An 11,755-nucleotide genomic window follows, 5' to 3' on the forward strand; every position below is an offset into this window, starting at 1 on the left:
ACTCTGACTGACTGAACGTTTATTTTTCTACGTGTTCATCTCGCGCGTGCCGACTTCAAGCAGCAAGAAAGAAATGTACTTAAAACAAACCACGACGAACAAGAACGCTGGATCCACAAACACCCGAGAAGAGCGACAACAGCCGCGAATCCCGCTCCGACGAAACTCTCAGAATATAGGCCTAGCAGGCACTCCGACTCGGCGCAGCGTTGCTTCGTCGCAAGACCGTCTGCCTACGACCGGCTGGCGTACTGAATGGAATATGCCCGCGCTACCCTTGTGGACCCTTCCGTATTATAGTTTGATCGCTGACCTCAATTTTAGGTTAAGAGGTGAGGTCAATCTCTTCCCCTTGTTTTCCGAGGCAGTGTTGACGAACACTCGTCGAAAAGGGACCCTCGTCGATCCTCTCCTTGTTTTGTGTGATATAGAGCTGAAATAAACGCTGTATGGATTACCTTCGTAGCACGGTATGTACACTTTGTTATTGGTATGCCATTTTTATTCTGACAGACTGCACGTCACTGTCGAGCTGTAACAGTTCGTGGGAGGTATACGTGCAATACCGGTCCAACCTTTCTTTGCCGAGTGTCCCGTCAGTATCGAGTTGCAATTGTAAAAGATCGGTCCCGAAGCGCTTACCAACAGCGCGAATACAGCACTTCATCAAACGCGCGCGTCCGCTCCGAGTGTGAACAGGTATTTACGTGGCTCTTGCTGACAGTTCAAACGTATCTTTTTTAACGTCGGCTCGCTCCTGCATCTCCGAGACCGCGAAAAACGCCGCGGCAAATTGTTCCCATCTGCACTTCCCAACAGGCATACCGGCGTATGGGACTATTCCCATGCTGTCGCTGTAGCGCAACGTATCTCATTGAATTTCGTTCAGCTGCGATGCGGCGATGAGAGGCGCCGATTCAGAAAATACGTCGGTGACATCGGCGCAGTAAAACCCACCGGCGCACCCCACCTCGCTAACGCTCCCATCTCCTACTGCAGAGAGAACTTCCGGTTCCGGAAACATCGTACGTCACGGCTTGTTTTGCGGTCAAGAAAAAGTCGATATTTCATTAATTTTTTGTGTAGAAGTTAATAAACCGAGACGAAAACGGATGCCTGTTCGGCATTCAGTGAACATTGACGGTTTATTGTAAAAGTTATGTGGAAAAAGTAAAAAAGTCATTTCATGGTCCCTTTAAGCCACTCATCCCTAATGTCCCCGGTTGGGTCTCGTCCTGATGAATTGTCGGTGGAGACCTGAGGTGCAGTCAACATCAGATTAGACCTTTTGAGACAGAACCATATACTTGCTGGAAGGAAGTACACCGAAACGAATTTTAGACATGTCATTTATAGTGAGTTTTAAAATGAGAGGCCCGATGTAAAATGAGACGTCAATCCTGACGCACCAATTTTGCAAACCTAAAATTTTGAAGGCCTTGTCCCCCTCGCTAGGGGGACAAGGCACATGAATCCTGGCATGTGGATGAAATTTTTACCTTAACATCCCGACTCAATGCCCATCCCCGAATATTCGACCACCACACTTTTAGAAAAATATGTTTTTAGAAAACACAGTCATCAACCACCCCTACAAAAGTCTGAACCAAGCCTACTCGTAACGTGGCTTGTTTGCTTCGTGCCGCCCCCAAGTTAATTCGGGCCGACAATGCTTTTTTTTCAAATGGAACCCACATTCTTAGTTTCGGTTTCACTTGTAGAGGCAGGTGGATACTTTTGTAAAGCTTCCTCCCTATGCGCTTCCGAGTCAACAATTTTGCAATGGCCAACCCCCGGGCTTTGATTTTTGCGCTCCTTGACAAATGCTGAAACTCATATAGCAGAGATGTGATTGGCCTAAGCCGTTTTGAAGCACCTTTCGGAGCAGCCAAAACAGTGTTTTGGAGCAGCAAAAGTAGCTTTTAAAGCAGATATTCTAATAAAAATAAAAATATTTGTTTTAAATGCTGGACACGCGAAGGGAATCTTGCTCGCCGAAATAAACCAATTATGGTCAAGTTTGGCCACCTGGGAGTCTTTCAAGATGTAACTGAAATGCCAATGACATGACACATTTCTTTTTGGTTTTTGAAACATTCTGCGAAGCTGGAGCAAGCTTTGCTTTAGCTTAGGGTAGTATTGAATGTCCAATTTTAATGTCTCCAAAGAGACATTGCAACATCCCACAAGTGTACAGTGCTGTAGGCATTGCCAAGCAATTCCGAAAAACCGCTTGCTACCGTTTTACTGATTGCCGACGTGCCAGATTTTTGTCATAAGTAATTAAATGCAAAACACTGAATTGCAAGCGTCCCGGCTAGTGCCTCTGTCGTGCAATTATGTTCGCATCGTTGGTTCGCATGCACGTGAGGGCAACTCCGGCAGGCTTGCAGGTGCACGTGCTTTGTCGCGCGAGCGAAACGGCTGTTTAATCGAAACCGAAAGCATGCCTCTCCGCTCCGTCCCAACTGGTTGCCAAAAATCTATGCAAAATGTAACTGCCCAGCATGCGACAAAAAAAGAGTCCAGCGCCGCGTGCTTGCAAGGCCGGCAGGCGAGGTATGAGCTAAAGACAGAAAAAAAGAACCTGAGCGCATTGATGCAAGACATCGCGAGCCAGGGTCGCTCTGCGCAACGACTGAACTCGAGACAAACAAGCGTTCTCTGCGGGTTCAGCGTGCGGACATTCCCTTCTTTGCTTTAGCTCACTTCAACTTTTCTTCAAAACAGATTTTTCACGTACCGGGGTCCCTCTCGAAAGAAAGCCCACCAAGAGAAACCTAGGTAATCAATAATTCGACACAGCAGTCTTTGAGTTAGAGAGGGATTTTTGTAGCAGCGTATGTTTTAAACAAGAACATGAATGCTGATGAACATGCGGCGGTCCTTATGTTTCAGTTTAGGAAGCTCCATATCTGCAATGCCGTGTGGCCGTTGATTTCAGGAGCGAGAGCTTCAGCTCAAAAAGCAACTCCCGCCGCGCCAAAACAGTTTCGTTTCACAGCGCCACGTCATGGCTGGTACCCAGCACGCTAGCGTTGCAGCACACACACACGCCAACATCTATCGTTAAAAAAAAAAAATCGCGAGACGAGACTATTGCTTACGAGACGACGAGAGCGTGAAAGAAGAGACGGCATGGCGGGAAAAGACCATTAAAAAAAAACCATGGACGATTGATGCAGGATATTTTGTGTCGGGCGGCCGTTTGTCGCGCGCCGGCATGTGTTCGTGGTGTGGTGGTGCGTGGTCGCGGCCAGTTTAGCGGTTTAGCCAACGAAGTCACGGATCCTTGGCATGCGTGCGCGCCTGTTGAGCGGACCCTCATTGGCGCCGCCAACTTGACGAGGCTTGTGCAACATCCGGAGTTTAACCCTTTCGCTTTCGGTCAGTTTTCCTCGAGCTGTTTTCCTCGACGGCCTGTCCTGCTCGCACGCACCTTGCCGCTCTGCGCTTGGGCGACTCTTCTTGCCGTCGGGCCCCGTCCAACGCTGTTCCGAGTCCAGGGGAGAGGACGAGGCTGCGGAGAAGATGCTGAAGCAGGAGAAGTTGGAGCTGACGGACCTGTTCGGGCACTACGGGCCCTTTCAGCGGGTGGTGTTCCTCTTTGCGGTGACCATCAGCATGTTCGGGGCCTACCACAACCTCATCATCACGGCCGTGGCGCCCGACATCGACCACTGGTGCGGCCGGCCGCCGGGGTACGAGAACCTGACGGCGGACGAGTGGAAGACCCTGGCGGTGCCCCGGGAGACGCGGCGGGGCGAGGAACGCTTCAGCCGCTGCCTGGTGCGCAACTTGACCGGTGCCAACGAGACCGGGCCCTGCCAGTTGGGCTGGGAGTACGACCACACCTTCTACAAGAGCACCATCGTCGACGAGGTGCTGCTGCTGCTCTTCACGGTGTCACCAAGTGCGTTGGATGGGGGCGTGACCTATCTATCGTCATGGCCGCTGGAGCACGTTTTCCACTTGGATTCCACAACGCAAGGGGAAACTGCCGTCTCACCTCAGCCGTGGCTCCGCCTACAAGACCGCCGCGTGATGGCGCACCGAGGAACGCTTCCGTTTCCGACTTCAGGCTGCCTACAAAAAGACCTACCACCGACGCAAGCCTCGGGGCACGACACAGCGATGCCGACGGTAACACGCTTCGTAACTCAGGTGCTGCTGCTGCTCTTCACGGTGTCACCAAGTGCGTTGGATGGGGGCGTGGCCTATCTATCGTCATGGCCGCTGGAGAACGTTTTCCACTTGGATTCCACAACGCAAGGGGAAACTGCCGTCTCACCTCAGCCGTGGCTCCGCCTACAAGACCGCCGCGTGATGGCGCACCGAGGAACGCTTCCGTTTCCGACTTCAGGCTGCCTACAAAAAGACCTACCACCGACGCAAGCCTCGGGGCACGACACAGCGATGCCGACGCTAACACGCTTCGTAACTCAGGTTGGTTACTTGGATTACGCGAAATTTTATCGCTCTAGCAACGTAATGCTCTTAAATGTGTCGTGCCCCATCGACAGAAAGAGTCTACTAACACTCTATAGACGCGTTGTCTCTGTTGTGTTTAGCTGCTTGCTCTCGCTGCCCCATGACAGTGGCCTTCTTTTCTTAGACGTATTGCTGATGTTGTCTGGAGACGTCGAGCTTAATCCCGGTCCTTTCGAAATCGAAAGACTGGGCGAGCTAATCGAAAACTTAGCATCTACTGCTGAAAAACACCAAAACGAAACCCGAAAGAGACTGGACTCTATCAGTTCTGGAATTAATGAACTAAAACTGAAGGTATGTACTCTAGAGAAACAAATGCAGGAGATTAGCGCCATTAAGGACAGACTCGCCGTGGTTGAGAATACCATCAGTGGCGTCCAAAGAGACGTCCGTTACTCACATGATAAAATCTGCACCCTTGACTCTAGTATCAATGATTTAAATAACAGAATGAGGCGAAATAACTTATTAGTCAGGGGTATCCCAGAAGAACCAAATGAAACATGAAACGTGGGAGGATACGGCTAACTGTTTGAGAGGCTTCATCAAGGACCATTTGGGTATAGAACCGGGAGAGATTGAACGTGCCCACCGCGTTGGCCGGAAGCAGGGGGGGTCAGCCCGACCGATTGTGGTGCGTTTTCTGGACTTCAGAGGAAAACAGAACGTACTGAATAATGCAAACAAACTTAAACACTCGCCTTCACTTAAGGTCTCTATCTCAGAAGACTTTTCGCCTAGGGTTTGCCACCACCGGAGCAAACTGTGGCATTTCAGTGCGCAGTTCAGAAATCAAAACATAAAAGTGAAACTTGTGTACGACAAACTTTATGTCGGTGGAAAGCAGTACGTTTATTGTCCCGAGTCTGATGAAGTTATTTTAGTTCAAAAATTGCAAACTGTGAGTCAAGCGATGACGTGACAGTCTAGAAAAATAGCTAGGCAGGATTGTGTTAATATCTGTGTACTTGTCGCGAACTTTCGCAGTCTTCTGCCAAAACAAGATATTTTTTTGTCAACTGTGCATGATTCAGGTGCTCAGATTGTGCTGGGAACTGAAACGTGGTTAAAGCCGGAGATTAGCGATGGCGAGGTTCTTCTTAGTCAATCATTTCATTTGTTTCGTAACGACCGCACACGTTCCCGCGGTGGCGGCGTACTTATTGCTATCAGTAAAGCCATGAATGCATCACTTATTACTGTAGATTGTGACCTTGAAGTTTTGTGGGTACGCTTAGATCATCCTTCTTTTCCAGTTATCGTTGGCGCCTGTTATCGCCCTCCTGGTCGTGACAATACTTTCGTTGATAAACTGTACGTTTGTATGGAGCACGTTTTTTCTTTATTTCCCGGTAGTACCATTATTTTTGGCGGGGATTTTAATTACCCAGGTGTAAATTGGAAGGGGGGCATTGGTCTTACCTCTTGTGCGGTTGGTGCAGAAGCTTCAAATTTTATTAACCTGATGCATAGCTATGGTCTCGCTCAAATCGTAAACGAACCCAGACGGTTACATTCTGTTTTGGACCTTGTTTTCACCTCGAGTGCGGATGATGTGCGGTCAGTTCGTATTCTTGATAGGATCAGCGATCATAACACTGTTTTAGTTGAAATGTCTCTGCCATTAGTAACTAGAAAGATAATTCCTAAACTCATCAATGTATACAGCAAGGTTAACGAATGTGCTCTAAACGAGGCTTTTACGCAGTTTGTTTCAGAATGCGAACACCATTTTTATGAAAGATCTGTGGAGTCAAACTGGAAATTACTAAAAGACGAATTTAAGCAGTTGATGTCTCGGTTTGTGCCTCAAATTGTGTTAAAAACGAATGCTGATCAACCCTGGTTCACGAATACCCTCAGAAAATTAAATAATAAAAAAAGCGTCTCTTTGCCAAAGCTAAAAAAACCAACCTTGTATCTGATATGTCAAAGTACTTGAACTGTTTTAAGGAATTCAAAAATAGCATAAAAAAGGCGAAGAACAAATACTTCAAACAAGACCTGCTAAATCTATTATTAACCAACCCTCGGAAATTTTGGAAAACAATATCTCCAAAGAGGGATGACTCTCTCCCTAAGCTGAGCAACGACCTCAACGAAGTATTAACAAACCTTGAATCAGCTACCGTTTTTAACAACTATTTTTCGTCCGTGTTCACCGTAGAAGACTTACCAGTACCCTGTGATCCGATCTGTAGACCACTTAACATTTCTTGTAAACCTATTGTCTTTGATCGAAATGGTATCCTGAATGCAATCGAAAAACTCTCCCGCAGCTCAGCCCCTGGCGACGACAATATTTGCCCTAAACTTCTCAAACTAACAAAGCACATATCATCTTATATTCTTTGTAGACTGTTTCAACAATCGCTTGACTCGGCGACCCTCCCGGAGGACTGGAGATTCGGGAGAGTTCTACCTATTTTTAAATCCGGAAACAAGCAGGACTACTCGAATTATAGACCTATATCGCTGACAAGTGTGCCATGCAAAATTTTTGAACATGTCGTCTACTCCCACATCATGAACTATTTGTCGGAAAATAAATTAATATGTAACAACCAACATGGTTTCAGGTCGGGATATTCATGCGAAACCCAGCTTTTTGAGTTTGTAACAGATTTGCATAACAATTTTCACTCCTCTAAACCCACTGATGCCATCTTCATCGACTTCTCTAAAGCATTTGACACGGTTCCTCACCAGCGACTTCTATACAAACTTTCTGAACTTAACATCCATCCATCTCTTATACTCTGGATAGCTGAATTCTTAACTAACCGTAAGCAAGCTGTTCACCTTGGACATGCCAGATCACCAAGCCTGCCTGTACTGTCGGGCGTCCCCCAGGGCAGCGTTCTCGGTCCGCTTTTATTTCTTATATATATTAACGATCTTCCTCACCAGATAACATCATCTATTAGGCTTTTCGCGGATGACTGCGTAATTTACCGTCGCATCACTAACCCTGAAGATTCATTACTACTACAGCAGGATCTAAATGTTCTGTCTCATTGGTGTAACACGTGGCAGATGAAGGTCAATGTAACCAAGAGCAAACTTTTAACATTCACTGGTCAGCGATCTCCTATTGTACGTAACTACACCTTACTAACACTGCCTCTCGAAAAAGTACCAACTTACAAATATTTAGGCGTAACATTTTCTGATGACCTAACTTGGAATACTCACATTGACAATGTAGTGGCTAGTGCATGCAGATCTCTAGGATACATCAAACGTAACCTATACCCCACTCCCCGTTGTGTTAAACTAACTGCCTATAAGACTTTCGTCCGATCAGAATTGGACTGCGCCAACTTTATTTGGTGGCCTCATCAATCATATCTCATTACTAAACTCGAATCGGTGCAAAACAAGGCCTCACGTTTTATAACACACGACTACTCGCGAACGTCAAGCGTAACTGCACTAAAATTCAACCTCGACCTATGCCCTCTATCTCAAAGATCTCAACTTGCTCGTCTTGTCCTTTTTCACAAAACTTTCTATTCCTCTTCTGATTTTCGAAACACCAACTGTCACCCATCACCTCACATCTCCTTGCGTCATGACCACAGCCTAAAAATTAAACCTCTATTCGCCAGAACTAATAAATTCCAAAATTCCCCATTTTCTCTCGCTGTTACTAACTGGAATTCCCTTCCTGAATCCATAGTATGTGAATCTAACCCTAAGACATTCCGTGAACTATGCAGGGCACACCTGAAAAGCGTTGATCCTTAACATGTTTATCTGCTAATTATTTTTTATACATGTTATGTTCTGATATCTGTCCAATTAGTTTGTAGTTCTTTTGTTTTCTTTTTGCGTTTTCGTATTATTTACATTGTCGTCACTTTTTTGCCATCTGTATATGTCATTTGATCCCCCCTCATGTAATGCATTTCATTTGAAATGCCTTTGAGGTAAAATAAACTGAACTGAACTAGCTCATGCATGCTCAGTTACGGTACTTAGTTTAGTTTCGGTTTTGAAAGGCGACCAAAATTGGCCCTTTGGCGCAGGCTTGGCGCAGATTACCCATATTTTGACAAAATGTAGCAGGGTTAGCCCCTTGGTGCAGTTTGGCGCAATTGGCGCAGCCATCACATCACTGATATAGGCGGGCAATAGCTCGCCTTGAAAATACTTGCTCTTGGTGGCCGAGAACAAACTCGTGTTTCTGATTGGCAGCCATTTGCTGCGAAGGATACCTGCACATATCCTAAAGAACCCAGTCTTAGTCTAATACAGATGCTTTGGCCAGACAGAGACACAAAAGCCTGACACAAGACCACTATAAAGACCGGAAATAGAGTGTCTGTGAGGAATAAAACACACAACTCAGATAGGCATCAATCACTCACCTTGAAAACACTTGCGATGAGCGGCAAAGAGCAAACTTCTGGCCTTGATTGGCTGGTGCTTGCCACCAAGACCTGCATGTATAAGAAAGAACTCGGTCTTAATTAAACTTGGGTGTTTTTGCAGAAGGGAGACAAAAAATTCTAATGCAAGACCACTACACATAGGAAATGGCATCCAAGGGGAATGAAACGCTAAACGCAGTGCGTTAGTGTTCACTGTTTTTTCCCCCCGAGTCACCCGTTTTCTCGTGCGAGCCCCTGGGCTCGGTCCTTGGGCCACTTTTGTTTTTAATTTTTATTAACGATTTAAAGATACACCACCCTAATGTACAAAGCCGATTTTTTGCTGACGATTGTTTTATTTGCTAAGGTAAACAACCCGTCTGATCAAGAAGAATTCAATTAATGTCTATCTTTGGTTCATGCATTGTGCATAAAATGGAATATGGTTCTAAACTGTAAAAAGTGTGTCCAAATGGCCTTGACGCGGAAGAACAACCCTTTGTTTTTTTACATATTCTATCAAATGAGTACCACTCGATACTGTTAACAAATATCAATACCTCGGAGCTTTAATTAGCTCTGATTTGTCATGGAGTGCACATATTGAGTTTATAGCTCGTAGAGCAATGCGGAAGCTCTGGTTTTTAAGACGAAATATTAACCTGTGTTCACCTGAAACTAAACTAACTGCTTATAAAACCATCATAAGACCAATGCTAGAATATGCATGTATTGTATGGGACCCTCATACAAAGCTGTCAATCGATATGTTAGAGACTGTGCAAAAAAAAAATTGCAGTTTGTGTACAACCATTATGGTTTTATGTCATCAGTTTCAGACTTGTACCCAAGATTGGGATTAAGTGATTTAGCAACGCAGAGAAAAACAGGACGGCTGAAGTTTCTTTATAATATGATACAGGGTAATTTGCGACTGCGTCTCTGTGATTACACATCATTTAACGAAACAAGGGCCATGAGAGGCAAACACCAATTAACACTTGTCGAACCATTGTGTGGAACCACTTAGTTCAAAGCATCCTTTTTTCCTAGAACCACGTGTGAGTGGAATAAGCTTCTTGAAAGTGTTTTGATTTGAGATCATTAGAATATGCTTTTATTGAAGCACTACTCTCGCACTTTGTTGAGTAGTGGCGCTGTCTGCTTGTTTGTACTACTTCCGCTTGTCTTTGAATATTGTTTTTGTACACCTCCTGCCTGGGCGTTCCACAGAATGCTGGCAGTATCACCAAATAAATAAATAAATAAAATATAGGCAGGCAATAGCTCACCTTGAAAATACTTGATCTTGGTGGCCGAGAACAAACTCGTGTTCCTGATTGGCAGCCATTTGCTGCGAAGAATACCTGCACATATCCTAAAGAAACCAGTCTGAGTCTAACACAGATGCTTTGGCCGGTCAGAGACACAAAGGTCTGATACAAACCACAAAAACCAGGAAATAGTGTCTGCGAAAGATGGAAACAGACCCAGGTGGAAATGCTCGTTCTGTTTCACCTTAGTCAAATAGTGTAGCTCATTTTGCTAAAACAATGCATATTTGCTAAAAAATGTATAATATATATTTTGCCCCACTTAGCAGAGTTTACTGCCAAGGGTACCTGCACACCAGAATAAGTCAGACTTAGTCAGTTTTTTTTCTTTCTTTTGATGAGCGACAACAGAATCCTAAACGGGTGATGAAACAAAATATAAGCCTACCAAGCCAGGCTAGTTTGCCTTGATGCAAGCACAGTGCCTCGGCCGACAAATGAGGTTCTATTCTTGGTCACTTGCCATATTTGGTGGGAATAGTAAAGTAAATGATATAAGGCTATCTCTCTTGCAGCCCACAGCTGCAAACGAAATTCATATACCTCGATGAACGACCTAAAAATAAAATTGGGTGGTGGCCAAGCGGTTTATGGTGTCAAATTTCAAATTTACAGACTGTGTTGTTCTGGTTGAAGTCCTCCTGGTGTATATTTTTATCCTTATTAATTATACTTAAATTGTTTTTTTTTTATTTTTGAGGCACTAGCACATAATTTATACGCTAATTCAGCTTTAGAAACGTTTAAAGAATACTCCACGGCTTCCTAGTGCTTGTAATAAATTCTCAATAAGAGCGGCTTTCAATTTTTTTCTTGCTCTCGCTGCTGCTTGCTTCCTCACCCTTAAAATGCTGACAACTCGACACAAAAGTAATAAAAAAATGTGCTTCAAATGTGATGAAGATGAGCATTTCCAAGTTGTACCCCTGCTTCATGCCCTGACCATGCCACCATACCACAGCTGAATGCAGCGACGAATGGTCTCAGGTGCTGTGACCCGACCGTATATAGCCTTACGGTGTGGCGCGACTCATGCAGCCCCTATGCTTGATGATGGAGCCAGTGTGCGAGGTGCGACCTGCTAGAGCTGTGCAAGCCACAGCTTTACAGCCTGCAAAGGGTGGGAAGATGCCCCTCCCTTTGCAGAGCTTGCAATAGCTTAGCAAGAAGCTATTGCAAGCACTAGGGAGCCACAGTGTGTGAATAAAAGCACTTCTGAATGTGAATTAGTGTGTAAATTATGCGTCTATACGTTAAAACTTAAAAAAAAAGAATTATCTATAAATATAAATATATATATATATATATACTGTATACTAAAAAAAAAGGCAAAAAGAAAAGAAACCTCTCCAGGTGGGTTTGAACCCAGAGCTCCACTGCCCTTGATTTCAGTTCTTTAAAACCCGCTTCAGATGGGGCAACTTTTCTAGCAATTTTGAGGTTGCTGGCGGGTAGTTCCCTAGATTTTCCCAGATCAGCACGAATTTCTGAGATCAGGTTCGGCTCAAAACAGACAAGCAACTCGAACAAACTGGAAAAGTTTGAAGCGGCAGC

The 11,755-nt window shown here is 45.1% G+C and overlaps 1 protein-coding gene across 1 annotated transcript; it reads left to right on the top strand.

Annotated features, from left to right (window-relative positions):
* The first annotated feature begins 3,148 nt into the window (after positions 1 to 3,148).
* On the top strand, positions 3,149 to 5,219 carry LOC8026597. The gene has a single exon (XM_042289775.1). It carries the CDS (start codon positions 3,532 to 3,534, stop codon positions 4,996 to 4,998), a length of 1,467 nt encoding a protein of 488 aa, XP_042145709.1. The 5' UTR covers positions 3,149 to 3,531; the 3' UTR covers positions 4,999 to 5,219.
* The last annotated feature ends 6,536 nt before the right edge of the window (positions 5,220 to 11,755 follow it).

Source organism: Ixodes scapularis, unplaced genomic scaffold (assembly GCF_016920785.2).
Source record: "Ixodes scapularis isolate PalLabHiFi unplaced genomic scaffold, ASM1692078v2 PGA_scaffold13__105_contigs__length_92229423, whole genome shotgun sequence".
NCBI lineage: Eukaryota > Metazoa > Arthropoda > Arachnida > Ixodida > Ixodidae > Ixodes > Ixodes scapularis.